Here is a 22,755-nt window from a genome sequence, read left to right as displayed (position 1 = left end):
GTGCAGAGCCGACACAGCAACACCACCGAATCACTGCAGCGGAGGGGAGCCGGGGCGGGGGGGCGGGGGGAGCCCTCTCCTCAAATCTCCCCCGGCCCGCCCGCGCCTCAGGCCCGGCCCACCAGGTCCTGCCACAGTCGCGTCCAAGCCCACGTTCCCGCCCGCAGCCCTCACCGGGCGGCCTGGCCGCAGCTCCCTCCTGTATTGCCCCGTTAACGCCTGCCGGCCCGGGGCCGGCTCCCCTCAGGGCGCTGTGGGACCGAAACGGGGGTGAGGGGCGAGGGGTGGCGAGAGGCCCCGCCCCCCCCGCGGCGCCTGACGCGGCGGTGACAGCCTCCCCTCCCCCCCCGCCGCAGCGGCCGCACCTCGCGCTCGCGGCCCCCGCCCCGCTCCGGGGGCGTGGCCTCCGAGCAACGCCCCTGTTGGGGGCGTGGTTAACCCCTGCACCGCCCCTTGGAGGCGTGGTTCCCCCCAGGCCCCGCCCCGGGGCGCCTTGGCCCCTCCCACGCCCTGCCCGGGTCTGTCGTCACATCCTGGGCGCCGCCCGGGCTGTGCGCACTTCCCGTTGGGAGCCGCCCGGACCCTCTCGTCGTGCAGCGGTCCGACCCCCGCCGGCAGGATGTGAGTGCGGGCCGCGGCGCGCCTCGGGGGGACGCCCACCGGCGGGGAAGCCGGGGAGCGTCGGCGGGCCGGGCCCGGCCTGGCCGAGGCAGCCGCTCCCAGGCGGGCGGTGGCGGCGGGAGCAGGGGCAGGCCTACTGCGCAACGGGAGCGGCCCGGCCGGTGTCGGCTGGGTGCCCCTGGGACGGCGCGGCCCGCGGGCGGGGATTCCGGGAGCGGCTGTGCGTGGAGTCGCGGGGCGCGGCCGGTGGCGGGAGGCCGAGCCTGGCCGTCACTCCGGCCGCACGCCCTGAGCCGCCGCTCGGGCCGGGTACCAGGGCGTTTGGCTTCTGCTCGGGCGGGCTGCCCTGTTCTGGTGGCTCTGTGGCTACCTAGGCGGAGTTCTGCCAGCCCCAGGCGTCTCTCTGAAAGCACCGCCCACGTGGCCAGAGCACTGAGAGCGAGCTTTCTGGTGACTGGTGTGTTGTTGTGTTTGGAACCGCTGCTCTCAGGAAGAGGTTTCATTTCCGACACTCTTCAGTCTGGGAACAGCAGTAAAACAGCATGAAAGGGTGACTTAAGTGCCAAAACAGAGGAGCAGTTATATTGTATTATACATGGAGCACTCTTGAGCCTTGTCATAGGCTTCCTGGTTTGCTTGTTGTGCGTGTATACATTTGTTCTCGCTAAATGTAAATTAGAAGTCAATGTGCAAATGTGTAAATACGGCCAATACTCAGATGCTGCTCTTTTGAGTATCAGGATGCACTAAACAGTATGTGTTTCTGATGCAGAAGAAATGAAAACATGGAAAAGCAAATTGAGTACAGCTAGTTCTAGAGATACGGAACAAACACTTGGTAAAGGAGTGAAAGGGGTGTGAGAAGTATGTACATAGGCTCTTGCATCCATTACAAAGATGCAGTGTTGCAGCTGGTAAAAGGAACTCGACTGCCTGAGGTTATGAATTCAAAGCTGACCAGAGGTAAATTGTTGTATATGCTGAATGCTTTTTCTTTCTTGTGCTTTCTCTTGCTCCATGTCAGCTGTTTCAAAAGAATAGAGACAGAGGCAACCACTGGAAGAGCACTTAGTTAGGATAACCATTAAGTTTCTGTATTTAATTGTTTGTAAACTACTGTAGCTTGAAGCTTAGTATTTGTGCTCATATTGGAAAACAAGAGCACTCCTGAGCCCAAGTTCTTGAATGTTTGAAACCTATGAACCATTGTAGGACTTGTCATATGCCTCATTGTAAACTATAGTATTAGCATGCCACTGCCATCTTTTACCACATCGAACAATTTGTTGGCAAGATGTTGGGATGCTGCATGATTTACACCTATTGTCAGCTGTTAAAACATCACTTCAGTAGGAAACTGTCCCGTGTTTATTCCTAGGATAAAAGTTCCCTGTTTTCAGGAATATCGGATAACTTGTGTACTCTAAGCATATCCACTTAAAACTAAAACCACAACCTATCAAAAGCTAAACAGAATAACAATGACTTTCTTTACTGCAGGTCAGCCAGTAGCACTGGAAGCTCAAATGCGGCTGCTGGCAGTAATCGTCGTCTTCAGCAGACTCAACACCAAGTAGATGAGGTAAAAGTCTAGTCTGATAGCAGTGTAATCATTTTCCTTCAGGAAACCTATATAACTAAAGGGATATTTTGGCCAAAGCAGTTTCCCCTTCATTATATGGGATCCCTAGTATAATTCAGCTTGCTTTATTATACTTGTGTAATCTTAACTCTTGCAAAAGTTTAAAAAAAAAAAAAATCTATTCAGCTGGAGTGGGGAAGTAGAGAGAAGTTATCAATGTCCAAACATTAGCTGCAAAGTCGGTGCCTGAGGATTTGGCATAAGTAAAGATAAAAACCTTTGTTCTTACAGAGAACAAGCCTTTCTCTCATCAGTAACAATGAAGGCTGACCACTAAATGTGACATGTCCAGATTCCTGGGGAGTCCAAAAGCCAGGCTGGCTACCAACAGTGTTTTTTGACACATGGTTGACTGTCATGTTTATATGCCTCAACTCTTTCTGAAGCAAGTCAGGAATTATTTCCCAGGATTAAGGGAATGCCAGCACAACTGGCACTACCGACATTTTAAAGTAGGTATTAGGGGCTTCCAGCCGCAGGGGAATTTTATGGTTTAGTTTAAGCTTATGACTGGATATACTAAATGGCAATAGCTCCTACTTCTGAGAAGAGAACATTAAGAGTATCATGTTTTGCTATCTGTTGCCTGCAGTTAAGCTCCACAGTGGGTGGTACGATTGATAACTTACTGTAAGCCTTAAACTGATGTAGGTTGTTGACATCATGAGAGTGAATGTGGACAAGGTATTGGAGCGAGATCAGAAGCTGTCAGAGTTGGATGACCGTGCTGATGCACTGCAAGCAGGAGCTTCCCAGTTTGAGACCAGTGCAGCCAAGCTGAAAAGAAAGTATTGGTGGAAGAACTGTAAGGTAACCATGGCTTGTATACTTAACACTGTGCAGTATTGCAGCCAACGCTATTACAATCGGCATCTCAGAAGGCAGAAGCAGAAGTGACTTTAGCAAATGTTATTTAAGTTATAGCATCTATTTTTAAAACATGGCATAGTGGTTAGGTGAAGTAACCAAAAGCTGGATTACCAGCCATGCTGCTTGACGCAAGGCCTTCTCTAAAAGATGGTAATGGCCAGAGGGGAACACCTCAGTAATCTGAGGCTTTGGGGAACAGGAAGAAAAAGGCCAAAAATGCATAGGTTGAGTTAATGTGCGGGAAGTATTAGAAGGAGTTCACTCAGGCTCCTGTACTTGTAGCTGTTGGCAAAGGTTGGAATCTTCTTTGGTCAGCAACAGAGACAGTGAAAGATGTGGTATAGGGTAAGAGTAGAAATGATGTTTAATAGTTCTTTACTCTTCATTGTATAGTCACCTGAGACAGGCTTTGCATGGAGCCACAATGGAAAAGAACTTGTTGGTCTGCTTTGCCTATGTGCACAGCCTGCCATCTCTGAGTGGTAATGGTGGATCAGGCTTGCTTACTGAGGAATTTTTGCTTGCCGTGTTAGATCTAGCACACGGTGTAGAAGTACCTTGCAGGGGCTGCTTTCCTGTACCCTCAAGGCCAGTTAATGCTGCTGCATGGTTTGTAGTAAGTGTTGTATGGCTTTTTTCACAGATGTGGGCAATATTGATAGCTGTTGTTCTCATTATCATCATCATCATTATTGGTAAGTTTCACCAAAATGGGGATTTCTCATAGGGTTGGAATAGATGGTGTTAATTCACTGGCATAGTTTAAATAAAGCCAGGATACTCAAATGAGAATATATACAACATGAATTTGAAATAGCAGTGACTGCTTTAACAACCATTGCCTGCAGTGAGTGGTAAACCGACACCCCTGTGGGAGCTCTGCTAGCTGAGTCTCGGGCACCTGTGCAGAGTGAAACAGGTGAAAGTGAAGATGGCCAGGACTTGGCCAAGGTTGTTCCTGGCTTCTACAGCTGCATGTTGCAGAAGTGTAAGGAGAAATACCATATTCCTCCCTTGTCTGAGGACTGGTTTTCATCTGCCCCAGCTTCTTGCTAGATGAATCCTCTTCAGTGTGGCAGTTCCAAGTGCACTGCCATAGTAGGTGGGCTTTTTTTCAAGCAGAGACTTTGCCACTGGATGAAATGATGCTAATGTTGGGTCAGGATAGCAAGCCAGGAGCATATAGTTCAGTCTTTTGGTTTGAATTCTCATGTAATCCCCAAGTGTTTCATGGGAGGACAATGTTGAAGTTTGTGCTGTAATACAGTGACGAATGCCACAGTAACCACTGGCAACAGATATGTAGTCCTGGGTGAGAAACATCAGTGTGCAAGCACAAAGGAAAACCGCAATTAGGAAAACCAACATGGGAGACTCTTAAATCTTTCTTTACCTACGTCTAGTCTCTTAAATTCTTAAAAAATTCTTAAAATGCAGGATCATTGTGGTGAGGGGCTGTAAGAGACTATCCTTTGTCCAACTTTTTTCTTCTTTTTGTAGTCTGGAGTGTGACTTCATGAGTTACGGGAAGAAACTCAAATCAACTGAAGGTGCCCATCTTCAGCCTCTCCACTTCAAACCTGCCGTACTTTCAGCCCATTTACTGCTGTTTAAAGCGAAACTTTGATTACTGAAATGTTAGCTAACTTTACCTGGTTGCCTTAAGACACTCCTGTCATAAATTACTAACAAGCACAGCCAACCACTTCCACAGTGCCTTGATAAACTGGGGCACAGAGCTGGTGAGGAGGATTTGGCTCTAGAATTTCCACTGTCGATGCTGTAACGGTTGTGGGATGTATCCTCCATCCTCCTCGCCTGCCTGCCCCTCCTCGGTGCCGTTGCGGGGGCTCCGCGTGCTGACCTGTGCCTTGCTGGGAGCGCCGCCGCCCCGCTCTCCCCCGGCGAACCGGCAGTTCCTAGCGGCGGAAGAGCCTGCGAGCAGCGAGGCCCTCGCTCCTGCCGAGCGCGCACGGGCGCTGCGTCGCTGTCTCCGCCGGGGAGGAGCCGCAGCGGGAGCTGTCCCGCCGCGCCCTTCCCGCGGGGGCTCCGCCGAAGACCGAGGCGCCGCGCCGGGCCCCGCTGCCGGCCGCTCTCCGCACGTGGCGGCGGGGCAGGCGCGCACACGGGGGCTGCGTGTGGCGGCGCGTGAGGGGCGCGGTGGCGCCCCCGCGGCCGCTGGTCCCGCCCCGCCGCGCGCCCTCTCCTCCAATAAAATCAAGCTCTGGCCCTGCCTCCGCCTCCTCCTCTCTGTCCGGGGCGGCGCGTGGCGCGGCGCACGTGGCCGAGGTGTGGGGGAGCGGGGCCGCCGCGTGCGGCCGCCGTTACGTAACGGCGCTGAGGCGGGGGCGCGGCGGCCTGCGGCGGCCCGCTCGGCACCCGGCGCCCGCGCTCCCCGGCGGGGCTGGCGCGTCCCTCCCTGCCCGGAGCAGGTAGGGTCCGGGGGCGGCGGGAGAGGCGCGGCCTGCGGGGGGCTCGGAGGGGGCGGGAAGGCGAAGCGGCGGCCGCCCCGGAGCAGCTGGGGTCTCGAGTGAAAGCCGCGCCGGCGCCTGCTCCTGCGAGCCGAGGGCGCTGCCCGCCCGTAAGAAGGGGGGGTGCGTGCCGGAGAGTAGCGCAGGAGAGCGAGACGCAGCCCGAGCGACCGGCCGGCTCAGCGGCGAGGGGCGGGCTTGCTCCTCCCGCGCTCCCTCGAGGCGGTGTTTGTTTTTCCTGCAGAAGACCCGCGAGGCCCGTCTCCGGTACCGAAGGTCGAGGGTCCGGACGTGCAGAGGAGCCAGGCCGGGGCGGTCGAGGCCCCCGCGTTGTAGTGTTGTGCGGATCAGAGATGGACGTGGGCAAACTCGGAGGCGGCAGCTCGGAACACGGCGCGAGTCGGTCACCGGCTGCGTCTGCGGGGGCCGGGGAGGAGCGAGAGGAGGCGTCCAGCCCTGCCGGCCGGGGGCGGCGGGGCGCAGAGCGGCGGGGGGACGCGGGCTGGCGTTGCGCGACGTGTACGGGAACCAGCTCCAGCACGAAACGGTTTAACGGGCCAGCTTCCAGCAGAACTGCTTTCTGCAGCTGTGAGTCAAACGGCTGTTCAGCTGGAAGTTTCATGAGGCAAAGCAAAGTTAACAGGTAACTCGTGACAGCGTCTAGAAGCGATTGTCCTGCTGCTTGAATTGATGTGGTTAAGTAGAGAGCTAAAGTCGGAGTCAAGGACCTGGTGTAGCTGTGATCCAGAGTTCTTCTCGAGGCTCGCTGGCTTCAGTACACCAAGGAAGCTTGCCTGAATCGCAAACTGTCACGTTTATAATCTTGAATGTGGATTAGATTGCTGCTGTGTGGTTCCTCATAAGCTCTTTGCCTCGTTCTTAGATTGGCTGATCCAGATATGTCATTGACCCTTTTGTGGCTTCTATATGTACTTAAATCTAAAGACTGCATTTAGCAGTAGTAAAGCAGAAATTATTTTAACAATATTTTTCCTCAAAATTCAGAAATTAGAAGAAATTCAAAGAGGTGCTATTTTTTTTTTCTTTTTTTTTAATTGAAAAAGAGCTATAATATGCGCAATGTTGAACTGGCCCCTAAAGTTAACGTGCAATACTTGAACTTACTTGGTGATTTATATAGTAAAGAGTATGATACTAATAAAAGTGCCAGATGGACAAAAGTTATTTAAAATAACAGTGTTCATATCTCGTCTGTAGGATTAGAATCAATCTGCGTTTTGAGGATATTGACTCTTATTTTTCAGTCAGTGAAATAAGCAAAAGTAAGAAGAGGGAGATTTTGCTTGTTAATAACCTTGCAGCTGTTGAGGCTGACAACTCTGTTAAAAGTATAATGAAGACTCCCGAATCACATGAGGACCAAATTCTTTGTATCAGGTGTATTTTGAGGACCTCGCATTTTCCTGAAGTGCTTATAATCAGATGCAGACTTCAAGGCTAGAAAGACTTCTATACCTAAAGAATCAGTATCTATTCATTATTTTAATACTAGTGAGATTTAGGAAATCTAGAGTAGACATCAGCTTATTTTTAGTTGCTAAGTATCTTAGCAAGCAGATTGGTTATGATGTGGCTTTGCCATCCATGAGATGTTGGAGTTGGAAAGGAGGAAGGTAGAGGAGAAAAGATGAAGTAGCAAAGAAGTGAGAAAGATACAACAGGAAATATAGTGAGTGAGCATTAGGACATTTCTGGATATCCTGTGACTCTGCAGCCAAGCCCAGAAAATGGTAATTTAGTGAATAATTTTAATTAGTTACAGAAAAGAAGCTCCTATACCAGAAGTCTCCGATAAAGTTTAACCTCTGTTTTGCAGTGAGCAGCTGAATTGGAGCCAGTCTCACAGAGATCTGATGATGATGATCCAAGAAATGAAAAGGTGTTTGCCTGAAGAGAAAAGGAGTTCCAGCAAGCCCAGTACCATCAGTGCTCTCAACTATGCCTTGCAGTGTGTCCAACAGATCCAGGGTATGTGTGGAAAAAATCTGGAATCATAGAAGCTATACAGCAGCTTGGTTTGAATAGACATGTCTGGCAACAAATAACATTAAAACAAATGAAAGCATTCCAGTTATTCTACAAACAATTGACTTTCTGAAGCACTGTGTTTTGTTTTGTTTTTTTTTTTTAAATAATTATGTTAGCTTTTCTATTGAAATGTCCAGCTACTGCTTCTCTTTCCTTCAGAATCCTATAGCTAATAGGTGCTTACTAATAATTTTCCGTGTACATTGAAAAAACAGCATTCCTGTCCCACTTTGAAAAACTATTGGATAGTCTGTGTTTTCCAACAGAAATAAGTAGATAAAATGGTTCTTCTGCCATCGTATTCTGTCCTTTCTACTTCCTCATGCTCATTTTCTGTAACATAAATAGGTCACTCCAATAGCATAATCAGTATTCCTTTTTCCTTTGTCACTACACAGACCTTCCTAACCTCACCTTGGACTTCACCAAAAAGATGACAAAAGTACGAGGGCTGTAAGAAATACTTTCAAAATAGTCTTCTTACTGACTTCCTTGTGTTTGTTTTGCTTTTCCTGTTTTTTTTTTTTTTTTTTTTCTTCCAATTAGCAAACAATGACTTTTTCCAGGCTCTGAATGACCGAAGAGTGTTTCAGACAGATGTGATGACATACAGCATAGAAGAGTTGGTGGCAGTTGCATCTGAACACACTCCAAAAAACACTGTAAGGAATTCGGGCACGCTCAAGAAGTTTGTCACTTGCCATTTCACTCTCTATTTATATTCCTTATATCGTTCTATAGTAACAGAATGTGTAAAATTGAAAAGCCTTTACGTTTTAGCCAGACAGGCCTTTGTATTTTTAAAGGTAGATCAAGACTACTTCTTATCTGTGCTGACGCAGGGTACCCAACAGCAATCAGTGAAGAAATACATATTTTTCTTTTTTTTGCCAGAAGCAACAAATATCTCTTTGAGAGTCTTACTTGAGAATTCATTTGCAGCGTAGTAATCTCTTGAGACAGACTTAGCACAATGTTTTCAAAGCTGATCGAGTCCATAGTTGTGAGGGACTTTGGTTTCTGTTTGTACTCCTGGATTTTTATTTTTTTTTTCTTGAATTGCAGTATAAGTCATGCTTTCTGGCTCTGCTTCAAAGGAAATAATATCTCTTGAGAATATCAGAAATATTGCAAATGCTTTCTACTTGAAAAGTTCTCAGATTGTTTTTGTATGTGGAATTGTGGTGAATACTCAAATTTGGGGAGAAGTGTGTGGAGTGATAACCAGTCATTCTGGACAATGGCAAGCATCACTGTAATCTGTTTCAGTTTTGATATTGCAGTCTTATTAGCATTTGTAAATCATGAGTAAGCTACTATAACATTGGAGATTGTAGTAGCTCACGCACAACTTTAATGGGACGCTAACTTAAGAACTCATTTTTGAACCTCTGTCTTAGGTTGTGGTGTGTGGTGGTTTTGGGTTGGTTGGTTTGTTTGGGGGTTGGTTTTGTTTTGTTTTTTTTTTTATCCTTACAATATTGCTACCATGTATTGGGAGAGGATTGCCTTTAACAATGTTTGTTTTCCAGGACACCTTTGTGGCTGTGTTTTCGTTGCTTTCTGGGCGCATAATGCATATTTCTGAGCAGGCAGCATCCATTCTAAACTGTAGGAAGAAAGTGTTGGACTCCTCCCGGTTTGTAGAGCTGCTTGTCCCTCAGGATGTAAGTGTGTTCTACACACACACCGATCAGTCCCACCTGCCACTTTGGAACATGGAAAGTCACACAGGTGGGACTTGGCAGTGCTCTTAAATGCTTTATGTGTCTTTCTGTCTTTGCAGAATGAGGCTAGAATAATTGTTCATTTTAAATGTTTATGCTAGCAATATACGTAGGCCACACTTAATCCCTTTCCGCTTTGAAAACTTAGGTAGCTATGCAGCTAGTCCTAGCTAGCCTCCTAGAGGCTTAACTCTTACTTGGGGTAAGTAAAAGGCAGATACTTCATTGTTTTGTGTACCATCTTACTCATTCCAAACAATGCTGCTTTTTTAAAAAAAAAATAAAGGTCTAATTGTGAGCTTAAAGTTGTTTAATCTACATCTTACGGTTGCTTAGGTGCTTTGTCTGTATGATCCACTTGCAGCCTGCTGTGAACATAGCTCACTGAACCCAAATTTTAAACTGACTTGCTATTTAGTGCTGGATGTGCCTAACTGGTGACTTTTTAGTCCTCTGTTATTTGTGAGCAATTCAAGTGTAGCTCGCATGCTAAGGCCGTGCCTTGTGCCCACCTAGCCATGGGGCTGTTTTGGCATCAGAGCTGGGAAGTCCAAAATTCTTGCTACCAAAGAATGTGAGACATCAGAGGCTGCTAACGTGCCAGGGATTCCACAACTTGGGAGCCAGTCATGTGCCTACCCAGCAGAGCAGTAGCACCCCTAAGGAGCTGTTATTTTCTTGCTGTGAACTGTTACTGAATTCTCCTCTCCCCATAACTCTTGGCTGTATATAGTTTTCGGTACACGGCTCGTAAAGCCAGGAATTCTTGCCTTACCTTTCCATAGTGATGCACTGGGGAAAGGAGTTTTTTAGAGCATATGTGTTTCCTCTGACTTTAGTTCCAGGTCAGCCATTTCTCCAAGAGTGAGTGGGCTGGAGAAGAGAGAGAACATTTGAGGTGGGAGCAGACTGTTGAACAGCTAATTCAGTAGCTAAGAAAGAGCAGGTTGTGAGACTTTGGCCTTGCTCAGAAAGGCTGGAGAATTCTGAGTTTAAAATAGTTCTGATAGGTGTGGCCTTTTTTAAGGATATTAACTGATACTTTCAATGTGTGTTCTTCTTATTAGCTTCTCTGTATGAATATGCCCAGGTGAAATCCTTTTTCTGCAGGATCAGGCAAGTACATTATTACCGTTTTATGTTTGTGAAGGCTGGGCAAAGGGTACAACACTGGGCAAAGAGAATGTTCTGTTGTTACAACTGACCAGTGTGAGCTCATGGAACTCCATTACAAAATTGGCTTATTGTGTTTAATATTGGCATCCAGCAGGACACTTTGGGTATCTTTCCCATAGCGATGCTTAAACTTGCATGGGGATAGAAGGAAGGCTGTTCATACATGTTTCTTTTGGACCTGTCAGTTTCCTTCAGTACTGTTGTGCAGGAGAAGAATGATCTTGTGAAAAATTGCTGCTCCTTCTTTTACAGTTTGAGAATGGAGGCAAAGAGTGTTTTGCTTAAGATTGCTCAAAAGTTTGTGACAGAGGCAGTAACAGAAACTCAGTCACCTGAGTCCCAGTATGAGACCTGAATCATGAGACACTACTTGCTGTCACTGTGGATGTAGTTTGTTGCTTTGTGCCTGGCTAATCTTAGTGCTAAAAGAAGAAAAAAAAAATTGAGATTGGCCTCTAATCTGCAGTGCAGTTCTGTTCCAGGCTCGGGTGGTCTCTTGATTTCAGTAAGAACTCTTTACTTGTGAGCAGATATAATACTTAGTCCGTCTTTCAATCGATAATTGCTCATTCATTTGTATTTCAGAAACCTGAGCTCTAAAATCACCTTGAATTGTGTAAGGGTACTTGCAATAAATATAGCAGGACAGGTATCAGTTTTGAGTTGGGGGAACTGTTTGTAGGATACATAAACATTTTGCAATAGTTTTTCTTCAGATTTTCGTATGACAGCTCTCTTTATATAACAGATCCTTTTGATTATGTAGGCTTCATGAGTAAAAAATATTTTTTCACAAGCACACACTAGGCTTAAGTATGAAAATGGCTTTTTGTGGGTTAAACTTCTGCTGTATCCAGTTTCCATTTGTATCTTTTTTTCCAAAAGGGGGAGCTGTCAGTAGTAGTTTTTATGACACTTAACTTCTCTCTAGAAACATTTTACAAAACTAAGTGTGGAATGAGAAAGTAACTTTTAGTGTAAGTGATAATGTCCAAAAATTTGTCTCAATTCTTTCTGTCAGAGCTGGGTAAGATACGGCAATTATAACAGGTGAAAAAGCACTTGCAATAGAAACAGGCAATCACTATTGCAGTTGTTAGAAAGCCCTGGTTAAGATCTCATCTAGAATGTTGTGTGCTGCTACTGCTCACACATGTTCTAGCAAGACAAATTCTCATGGGAGGAGGACAATGAAAGAACAACAACTTTTTGTGAACCAAGGCTGGAGGAGTCTTTCTTATGTCGGTCAGTGAAACAAAACTTGAGACAGATTTTTTTTTTTTTTCCTAAAAATGGTACAGAATAAACAACAAACAGAAAAATAACTGTTTAACTTGAAGGTGAGCACAAGACCAAATGAGTGGTTCTTGTGAATACATTTGGACTGAGAATTAGAAGGTAGCCTTTAAACGTTAGAGTGATGGCATTTCTAGAACAGCCTCTGAATGCGAGTATTGGAGGCAAAACACCTACATGGTTTTAAGGGGAGCGAGATCAATATTGCTGAGTGTGTTGGCCTTGGATTGCAAGGGAGTGTGCGTAGGACCTCAGGAGATTCTGATTATCTGGGTCTGTGCACTCAGCATAACTTCTCTGTGCAGGGCTCTCAGCCCTGGCATAAAGTATCCGAGTCTTGAAAGCAGTGCGTTAATCCCTTTTACTTTTCCTCAGGGGTGGTAAAGATCAAGAACAAGAAACGCGTTGTTACCCCTTCCGAATCACCCCGTACTTGGTCCATGTGTGTACTTCTGTCCATGTGGATGCAGAATCCTGCTGCTTAGCTTTGGCTGAGAAAATTCACTCTGGATATGAAGGCAAGTCAGGAGACTCCAGTGAAAAAAACAAGCCAACAGGAAAATGCAGTATATGAAAGTCCGCTTCGTTTGTTTAGAACTCGTGCTTGGGTAGTCTCACCCATGTAACTTCCAGTTTGTGTTTGTGTGCATGCATGCGAATCCAGAGCATCTGTGCCTTCTTTGCAAGGCCCCGAAGCATTTGACCTCTTCTCACTATTTTTACATTTGAGAGACGTCTGTAGCCCCTAAAAATTTGTAATGTTTCTATAAGTTACTGGTCAGAAAGCAGTGAACAATTAAAAAGTTCAGGAGCCAGTAACTCTCTATCATGAGCAAAAGTAATGGTTAGATTTTCTGTCTTAGTGCATATTTTGTTTCAGTAAATATTTATCTTTCTATTAGCTCCTCGAATTCCTATGGATAAAAGAATCTTCACCACCACTCACACCCCTGGATGTGTTTTTCTTGAGATAGATGACAGGTGAGATTTGAGACTTAAGACCTGTGAGATGTGTTTGGAGAGGCAGCAAAAAATCCTTTGGTGATGCAGCTGGAGATCCAAGTAAAGTAGTTGAACTGTTCAGTTGGCAATAGTTAATTAAACAAAGTAGTTCTGTGTTAGTCCACTCATGGAAAAACATCTAGCATAATCTCCTTTGTTGACTTAAAATGTGAATTAAACAGAACTGCAGTCAGTTTTCGTTATCCAGGGGAATGGGGACCTGTGGTAACACAGACAGTGGAAATCCCACACAATGCAAAGCTCTGGGGGTCACAGAGTGGAGATGCAGCTGTACTGAGCTGTGTTCAAATAAATTTGGCCAGACTAAAGCTGTCTCCTGGAAAGCAGAAGAGTGTTTTTACAACACACGTTGCAGCATCCATGTCAGATTTCTTACTGACATTTTGCCTATGACCTGTTTCTTCAACTTCCCTTTTCCTTTTTTTTTTTTTTTTCTTTGCATATAGACAAGCACAAAACTGCCTGCAAATGTGAAAACCTGTTAGATCTCCAGGCACAGAAATATTTGTCATTGGTATTTACACGTCTGCATTGCACTGGAGGATTATTTGATGGGCTGGAAAGTGTTCTGTAGCCTTAGTTCATGCCATTGTAGATCGTGCATGGGGACTTCGCTGACAAGCAAACGTTAAGGATGTAAATACTCAAAACTATATTGTAATCAGTGATAATGTGTTTGCGTTTCAGAGCAGTGCCTTTGTTGGGTTACTTACCTCAAGATTTAATTGGAACATCCATACTGATGTATTTGCACCCAGAAGATCGTCCTTTGATGATTGCTATTCACCGGAAAAGTAAGTACAGTTGCTGTAAGAGGAATTTCTACCAGTTTTAACATTCTTTCATTATGATATTGCTTGACATGTGACTGATCTGCAGTCCAGACAAAAATAAATGAATTAATAAATTAAAGCAACCAGTTTGAGATCAAAGCAAATTCAAACCCAAAGTTTTAAAGGACCCCAGTTGTTAGTGTTTGTGCTTGCACTACTGTGTCATAACATAAACTAAACCTTGTTTATTGATTGGGTTTTTTTGTTTGGTTGTTTTTTGTTTTTTTTTTCAGTCCTGAAATTTGCTGGCCAACCCCCTTTTGAACATTTGCCTATTAGATTTTGTACTCAAAATGGGGATTATGTCATACTGGATACGAGCTGGTCCAGTTTTGTGAATCCTTGGAGCAGGAAAGTAGTGTTCATCATTGGCCGACACAAAGTCCGAACGTAAGTCAGTTGTAGAATTGATCTATTAAAGTACTTTTCATTGAATACTCTGCAAAACAAAACAGTCTCAGTACTGAACTAGAGACGTAATGTTGCTCCTGCAGTCTTCGATAACTACCTAGCATCTGTCTTGCAGCCCATTCCTTCGAAACAGCATTAGTCTTGTTTATTAAGTATGAAAACAAGTAAATTACTTTGAAGTAAAAGGCAAAGCCAGCTTTTTTAAGCATATGTTTTTGCACATGGTTGATGTCCAAATACCATGACAATGGACATGTCTAAATCAAAATATCAGTTTTAGACAAGCTGAGTAAATGCAACATAAAAAGTAGATCACTTTAACAAATAACTAGTTGACATTCATTCATGATTGGCTCACAAAAAAAAAAACCATTAATTGACAGACATGTAGCCAAAATAATTTTTGGCTTGTTTTCTGTATCACGTGAATGTTCCAGAATAATCTAAATATTTACCAAGGTAACCTCTTTTAAAAATGCAATTAGTATTGAATGTGCAAGTTAATTTTTCAGACGTTTTTCCTTAGTTTCCAAGAGATTTGGAAATATGACTGCCTACCTCTTACCTAGTTTCTTTTCTAGGAAATGGCTTTTTGGGATGGCCTTTTGACTTTTCAAAGTGATCTTTTATTCAAGATTTTATGGGGTGTGAATTTGTCTTCTGAGTGAAGGAGGCAGAGGCATAGGTGCTTGTCAACCTTAACTCGTGTCACTATGCTCGCATACTGACTTCCCTGGGGCTTCACATGAAGCACTGCTCTCATAGCACTGCCCCGCTACCCTAGCAGAGCCGCTAGTGGAACAGATGACATCCCTTTGTGTTGATTCAGCAAAGCAGTCAAAATAAAATAATGATTAAAAAAAGAATCTGTTCTGACTCTGTTTATAGCTGCCTTTTCTTCACCAAATTAAAATTAATAGTGAAATTTTGTTGGCTCTCTCCAGAAGCCCTCTGAATGAAGATGTTTTTGCTGCAAGAAGTAAAGAAACAAGCAGCGTTGAGAAAGAGATAAGAGAATTGCAAGGACAAATTTACAAGCTGCTTCTGCAGGTAAAGAAGATGAAAGAATTTCAAAACACTGGCTGGCCTTCTGAATGAGAGGCTAAGGAAATTTGAGTTGGTTTAGCAGAGTACTTTGGGGGTGATCTTTTAAAAGGTCTGAAAGGAAAGTTCTAAATGGAGACAGGCTTGTGTGACAGCATTAAAAATATGGCTCTGGGTAGCCCACCTGATGAAAAAAAAATACTTTTGTTTGACACATTTGCCAAGTCTCTATGTTGAAAGATAAATCTGCACCCTGAAACAGCTTGAAGCATGGTAGAGAATTTTTCCCAAAGAAGTGGCAGAGCCCAGAGCAATAGTGACTTTTCACTTAATTTTCTTTGTTTACTTAAAGTTCTGTGTTGCAAAGTGTGTTGTTCTCTTCTTTTTGTTCTCTAAAAGGATGATTTTTTTAATTACGATTTTTTTTTCTCCTCGTACAGCCAGTTCACAGCAATGTTTCCAGTGGTTATGGAAGCCTTGGAAGCAATGGCTCTTATGAGCACTATATCAGCATAGCATCTTCAAGTGACTCCAATGGGAATTGTGCAGAGGAAATACAGGAACCAGTAAGTCTATAAATGTGTCACTGCCTGCAGAGTAGTAAAAATATAGTTTTAAAAATGAAAATTTTTACTGTGTACATATGCACTACTCATTACGGATTTTACTGAAGTGGGAAGATACAGCTATGTTCAAGCTAAATGTACTTAAATTGGTCAATTATTGAATACTGGCTTTTGTTTTTTGCTCTTAATTTTGCTGACTAAAATGAGCAGATAACTACTATGGTAGTTCACTAAAGTAAATTGAAGACTTGCTTAAGGTTGGCCTTCTCAAAGAACCAGTGGACTGAGAGAGAAAAGTGGAAGAACCATGCAACCAGAAAAAGGATTGATGCATGTGGAGGGGTTTCTGTTTGCTTGGGATTTTCTGTTTTGTTTTGAAAAGGACACTAGAGGTACAGTGTAGACTACTATAGAAGAGAGTGGAAACAGTGCTGTCCTAAAACAAGCATTGCAATTACCTAATTTCTTTGTGAAGCTCCTGGGTAAGTCATCAGCTTATTCCCACTCTCAAGGCTTGCATCATATTAAAACATGTTGAGGCTGTTTGAGCTTTATCAGAGTTAATTTAATTAAATTAACCATGATAATTAGATTCATTAAATTTACAAATACCAGTAGATACCAGGCTTAGGCTGACAGTCTACTCCCTTTCAGTTTGGAGAATACAAGAACCTGAGCCCATCTTAACAGTCTCCTATGGCCTCTTTTTATTAATTTTATTCTGACTTCACATTTTTACATATCTCAAGATGACATTGCAACAAGTTTGTGCAGATGTCAACCGAATAAAGAATCTGGGACAGCAGCTGTATATTGCTTCAAGGAGCAAGCCACAGAGTGGAAATGAACAGGCTGTGAGCTCAGAAATGCTAGGAGGTAAGCTAATGTCATTATGATCCTTAAGGTAACGTGAACTCCTGTACATCTGTAGTCGTGAGTTTGGCTAGCTGGTATTATGCTGAAGAACTTAAGATAGCATTTTAGCATGGCTTAAATGTGGGAAGTGTTTTGGTGTGTGTGTTTGTTGTTTTTGTTGGTTTGGTTTGGTTTTTGGTTTTTGGTTTTTTTTTTTTTTTTAAATCACAAACCAACCAAACAAAAAGAACCCCAAAACCCACCCCCTAAAAACCTCAGCAGGTGCAATAACATTCTAACTGCTCCCTGAGATATGGAGGAACATATCTGTCTCTTTCTAGGTTAATAGAATCTTACTTTTTTTTATTCTAACATTTTCTAGTGAAAATGCGGGCTTGCTTGTAGCAAGTATAAGTCTACTATGGAAGCTTCCCTATTTACTTTACGTGGACTCTCAGAAACAATCCATAGGTTGGAAAACACTGCCCCACTTCCCACAGAAGTAGCGGTTTAGTTACTGAGTGCTTAATATTCTGCTAATGCACATTATTTGTGGTTAGTACCTAGCACAAATATATGGAGAAAAGTGGATGCTTCCTCAAATGTCATAGGAATTTGTATTAAAACATTTTGCACTGTGATACTCTCTATGAGAGTTATAATTAACTCCTAGTCTTCTTGATAAGATGACTGCACTGTGAATGTTGATACTACTCTGACCAGCGTATCTATGCTGTAAAACGCTGTAAATTACTGTTAAATAACAAGTTAGATTCTGTGATGTATAAATTGAGAGAAGAGTAATATTAATTGCAGTTTTGTTTACAATTTAAATACAATATTTTTTTCCTATGCTGTTTTCTTTGTTTACTAGTTGTTCTGAGTGGATGTTTAAGGTGTTATGTGTGGGGGGTTTTTTTTATTTATTTTTAGGCATCCTTTCCTCTTCTCCCTCCCTTGCCTCAAAAACATGTGAATTGAGATGAAAATGCAGAATAACTTAGTAATGAGAGCTGTGCTATCATAGGCTATATATCCCTGTAGGATATATATGTATCCCAGTGTATGCATATATATGTGTGTGTGTGTCTTGGTGGGAGTAGTGTTTATGATGCCTTTGAGAGGAGTCTTTGAGGATTTCTTCTTTGCTAGGGAAGAGGCACACTGCTTCCTGTTTTCTTCAGACGTTGAGAAGTGATAGCACAGAAGAACCAGGCAACTCATTTTATGATGATTCAAAGAAGACTCCACGTGTTCCTTCCTATCAGCAGATCAATTGTGTTGATAGTATCATCAGGTAATAAACTATGAAGCGATTTTAGTGATACAAGTTTAAGATTAATGGGTGGAAGGTAAATATCCAAGCAGTTTGCATTGGTCTAAACTGTCTGGGTTTTGAGTTGTGAGATAAATTTGGGATTGTTTGTAAAGTTGTCTGCCTCTCTGGGCAATCCATCCCAGTACTCAGTCCATCTGAATTACACAGTAAGGAATAATTTAGGGCCTAAGATTCTGTTTGCGACTATTGATGTTTGCCTACTGCTAGTTTCACTATTGGTGCAATAGGAGTTCAAGATAATGTCGATGGGCATAATATGTCAATGTCTTCTCAATATACACTTTGAGAACATCCATATAAAACAGAAAGTTGATATAACTTATAAAATTTTGGTATTTTTTAACCCAGTCTTTTTTTTTTTTTTTTAAAGAGTAATTGATTGATTTTATTTAAAATACTCCTTGGAAAGCAGATATGTGTCCAGAGCTTCCTGCAGTGAATTTAACATACTAGTTAACAACCCCTGGATCTCCAGTTTGGATTGTTCAAATGTTTGTCTCTCCAAATGGAGGAAAAACACAAAGTAGGGAGAGCTTCCTGTCATATGCTTTTATTTCAGATATCTAGAGAGCTGCAGTATTCCAGCATTGAAAAGGAAATGTAAATCTTCTGCAAATACATCATCATCATCTTCAGAAGATGATAAGCAAGTCCAGCAAAGTCAGCAGGAAGTTGAGGCATTGGAAGGTAACACAAAGTATACTGACAGTCATAACAGAACTGCAACAACTGGTGTATTTTTATTTTTTTTTATATGCCACTGTTGTACGTTCCAAGGTTTATGTCCACTTTTTAAATTGTTGTCACGCTAACAGCACAGATGTTTTGGTTATGTGGTAAATATTTGCTTACCTTGTCTAGATCTTAATATTGTAGCTTATGCTTAATTGTAAGTCTTTGAACGTAGAATGCATCAAAAGAACTATTGTTTGTTGTTGCTAAATGAACCTTCTGTTGCCACGTTTAGTATGTGCTGATGTTGCGCTGGCATATGAATGTTACATTTATTTGTATATAAGACTGTCTTATTTAATAGCCTGCATAGTTACTGTTTGTTTCTGAACCAGTCAGACTCGATGAATTGAGAGCATAGTGCTTGGAATGAAATTCTATGTGGAAACTGTCATTTACCAATAGATACTGCTATCCTTTCAGCAGTTAATTCCCAAACTCCAATATCTGCTGATCGGGAAGAGACGCTGAAAGACCAGGCAACTGCAGGCATGGTGGGAGCTCCTCTGGCAGACCTGACCCTGTCCAGCAAGGCTCCAAGTGTGGTATCTGTCACCAGCCAGTGCAGTTACAGCAGCACTATAGTGCATGTCCCGCACCCTGAATCAGGTACTGTTCACACTTGCAAAACACTGTCTTGACTCACTGATTTTTAAATTTATACAATGTTTCCAGACTGAAGTACACAGTGAAAAATTTTTGCCCATTTGAGATACGTTCTCATGAATATGAATTCTTAAATATAATTAAGGTACTTTTAGGGACACTGTGAAGAAAACTTTAGCCTGGAAATTTTTACAGTATTTTACTAAAACCTAGTTTTAACAGAGTGCAGTATCCTTTCCCCTTTAACTTCATCACATATATCTCAAACACAACAATGTGCTTTTGGCCACTGAGGATTAAAATAAAAATGACTAATGGGCCAATGTTACTTCATTTTAATGCAGAAAGAATCATAAAAATGAGTATTTAACTGCTGTTGTACTAAGAAAGTATGACGAAAGAATTGCCTCTAACTTCAAAGTGAACTTGAAGTTTTCCAGACCATGTGAAGTAATTTGCTCAGCTGATGCTAGTGTAATTATATTTGAGTGAAAAGGGTGTTTTGTCCCCCCACCTCTGCAGCCTGTATCTCCTCGGTAGCTCAGATGGGACTGTTTTCTGTGTAACCCTCGGGGTGTTGTGGGAGTTCACACCAGAAGGCCAGAGCAAAGAGTGATTTATTTTCTTCCCTCTTCAAAGAAGTGACTACAATGGAGGATACTACTGTTGGAAGTGAACAAATTGAGCTGCTTCCTGTGAATGCTCAGAGTCTCACTGTGGTACCTGAGGACTTAAAGCCAGTTGGGCTAACAAAAGAGACGTTGTCAGCCCACACTCAAAAGGAGGAGCAGAACTACGTTGACAAGTTCCGCCAGAGGATCTTGCTCTCTCCATTTAGGACTTACCTTCAACAGGGGAGCAGAAGTAACAACAGACATTCCAGTGGCCAAGGTAGGCAGCAGCTTTGAAAACTAAAGACTTACTAGATGACTTACAAAGACCAACTTAGCAGTGGAGTCTGGGTCTCCTTTGTATGATTTAGCAAGTATCTTACTATGGCTGCAAACAGAATACTTCCTTTGAACTGCCAAGGCTTGACAAACAGCATTGCCCACACAGAAGGTCTGTTCCATCTTGGATGTCGCTATCTTAGACTTTTTACAAAGCAGATAATTATTGCAATAAACCCTGCAAATCCCAAGTAGTTTATTGTCTCCCCTTGGAGGAATGTGAAAGATCTGATTGGGATAAGCCAAAATGGTTGATAAGAACACTGATGACATGAAGGAAGATATTGTAGATATGTCAGCAAATCCATCACTGTAGTGTATGGAAGGATTATCGAGAGGAAAGTCAGCTCTCCGAATAATCCACACTCAATTATGTGGATGTTTTTCCTCTCTTCTCTTTTTTTTTTTCCTCTGTTTTCTTTCTTTTTTTCTTTTTCCCCCTAGGTCTGTCATTTCAGTGAATGTGTCTATTTTTCTTCCTCCTTAGGAGATTCCCCTTCAAAGCAGATGAGCCCAGCTAGCTGTAAAAAAGGCAAACATGGAAAATTCAAGCGCCAGAAACCTCAGAGACAGTCCTCAGATAGCCACTCTTCTAGTAAAAATAGAAATAGTCTTCCATGTGAGAAGAGAACAATTCAGAAACAGTCATTCTCTCCCTCAGAGGTGTCCTGTCTGAGCTCTTCCAGTATGAATGTCCTTCCTCCTATGGGATTGCCTGTCTATTCGGATCCAGTATCTAGTTTTCCAGCCTCTTCTGTAGGAGAGGAGCTTGCCCTTCACTCGTTAACACCTGACTCCATGCCATCATCACAGCTATGCTGTGAAGCACAGTCATGCCCAGCACTTTATCCCCCAAACATAGGCACGTTTATGGCTGTATTTTTTCAGAGTTTCCCCATGTATGCTCAGATGCCTCAATATGTCTTTCTTCCTAGCCCTCAGTATGTTTATCCCCCCTCTTCATATCCATGCACTACACTACCTCCAGCTCCCCCTCCTCCTGCTCCATCACCAATAGCACCGCACTCCGTGGATCAGCCCTTTCCAGCCTCTTCTGCCACATCCATGGAGGACCAGCAAGAGGGCCAACGTAATCAGGCCCTACTGCTGAGTAGCTCGCGGAGCAGCTCCCCACTTCAGCTGAATTTGCTTCAAGAAGAGCTGCCGAAACCTATGGAGCTTTCCATTAGTACTGATGTTAAAGCACGTGCAGAAGCTAAATGTGTAAGTAACACGAATTTTTAATGTACAGGAGAAACTCTGACTATCATGGCATTCAGTCACCAAAACCAGTGATGATGATCTGTGTTTCCGGGTCACCAGATCTTGTTAGCTGCTTTTTCCAGTGGCTGTGCTATGTAGACTGCAGGGCACAAATAGCACAGGAGGCGGAGAAAGCTGTTTATACTTGCACCCATGGGAACTTGTAACAGTACAGTGTTGGCACTTAGCAAATGACAGAAGCCTTCTGGTCTAGGCTGCCACAAGCTGCTTTTGCTCAGCGTTTTGGCAGCAGCCTTTTCAATTAAATTGTCGGCAGGAATTTGGGGTTTGGGGCTTTTATGCATGTGGAACTTGGTTAGCACTGCGCAATTCGCATCCTTTTTCACCCAGTCCCACAGTCTCTGTGGAGAACCAAAACAAAGGGAAGATACGCTTCTAATTACTCCCTCTGTCTCCCAGGGATGCAGCTAATGAACGAAGAACAGGGATCCGTGTGGGTCGGTTTCCATACATGGGCATAGAAAAGGCCTCTCCAACTTCCGCGGTAAACTCAGAGGCAGGAATCTGAGCTCTGCAGGCAAGGAAAAAATGTTGGCTCCTGAATCCAGATTGGGCTGGAAAGGCTGGATCAGCTGAAACTGCAGGGTAGGGTCCTGAAAGGGGAGTTGGTGTACCTGTAGCTGCTGAAGCAGTGTGTGTCACATAATGAATCAGGGGAAGATTCTCTCATTTTCCCTGTAGTGCACCATTGCTTGATGTGTGTGGCTGCTTCATGCCATCTAACAGGACGTGAAGGGAACTGACTCCTGCTCTCTTGTCAGCAGAAAATATTAACTTAATGTAACAGTACAATATCTTGACCCAGTGGGGAAGGATCTACAGCAGAAACCAGTAAACTAGAATCCAGATGCTTCTTGATTTCACCCATGAAGATTGTTATCCTGAGTTCTAGACCGCCATTCATTTTCAAAACTAGAAACTCCAAACCTATTGAATTGATATGAGAACTTAGTCAACATGTGACAAATTCAGTAAATGCACAAACTTCCTTTTTCAAACTTAAAGTGACTTCCATGGATGTGTTTGTTTTGATTTTTGTCTTCAGGACAATGATCCAGAAGATAGTGGTAACAGTGCTAGCCATTGTGCTTCTGGTGAATTTACTGACCACTTGCTGTATGAGGACTCCCAGTCGGGTACAGGTTCAGCAGCATCAGGCAGTGGATCAGCTTTATCTGGTTCTTTAGGCTCTGGCTCCAATGAGACTTCTGGTTGTGGCACAGGTAGGGAAGTTCAAGATGTGGATGTTTGGTGCTTTGG

At 43.6% G+C, this 22,755-nt stretch overlaps 2 protein-coding genes across 17 annotated transcripts in view; both read left to right on the top strand.

The window, feature by feature from the left end:
- Positions 1 to 534: 534 nt before the first annotated feature.
- Positions 535 to 5,367, top strand: VAMP3 (vesicle associated membrane protein 3). The gene is made up of 5 exons (XM_082329255.1): positions 535 to 621; positions 2,122 to 2,203; positions 2,915 to 3,073; positions 3,777 to 3,828; positions 4,634 to 5,367. Coding segments are annotated over exons 1-5 (315 nt in total). The 5' UTR covers positions 535 to 619; the 3' UTR covers positions 4,654 to 5,367.
- Positions 5,368 to 5,496: 129 nt separating this feature from the next.
- The window catches only part of PER3 (period circadian regulator 3), a 29,601-nt gene continuing 12,342 nt past the window's right edge, over positions 5,497 to 22,755 (top strand). For 6 of the 16 annotated variants that reach the window (XM_082329247.1, XM_082329248.1, XM_082329240.1 and 3 more), the window contains exons 1-18: positions 5,577 to 6,247; positions 7,442 to 7,593; positions 8,200 to 8,315; positions 9,186 to 9,387; positions 10,448 to 10,496; positions 12,228 to 12,370; positions 12,755 to 12,833; positions 13,563 to 13,669; positions 13,942 to 14,098; positions 15,064 to 15,169; positions 15,604 to 15,729; positions 16,479 to 16,605; positions 17,737 to 17,881; positions 18,483 to 18,610; positions 19,079 to 19,264; positions 19,901 to 20,152; positions 20,699 to 21,435; positions 22,541 to 22,718. In XM_082329247.1, the coding sequence (XP_082185373.1) occupies positions 5,958 to 6,247; positions 7,442 to 7,593; positions 8,200 to 8,315; positions 9,186 to 9,387; positions 10,448 to 10,496; positions 12,228 to 12,370; positions 12,755 to 12,833; positions 13,563 to 13,669; positions 13,942 to 14,098; positions 15,064 to 15,169; positions 15,604 to 15,729; positions 16,479 to 16,605; positions 17,737 to 17,881; positions 18,483 to 18,610; positions 19,079 to 19,264; positions 19,901 to 20,152; positions 20,699 to 21,435; positions 22,541 to 22,718 (3,280 nt within the window). In that variant the 5' untranslated portion in view covers positions 5,577 to 5,957. The other 10 variants (XR_014230090.1, XR_014230091.1, XM_082329243.1 and 7 more) reach the window with 7 other exon arrangements.

This window comes from Platalea leucorodia (assembly GCF_965183815.1).
Source record: "Platalea leucorodia genome assembly, chromosome: 17".
In the NCBI taxonomy this organism is placed as follows: domain Eukaryota; kingdom Metazoa; phylum Chordata; class Aves; order Pelecaniformes; family Threskiornithidae; genus Platalea; species Platalea leucorodia.
The sequence above is the reverse complement of the archived record's forward strand: the minus strand, read 5'-3'. Positions and strand labels throughout refer to the sequence as shown.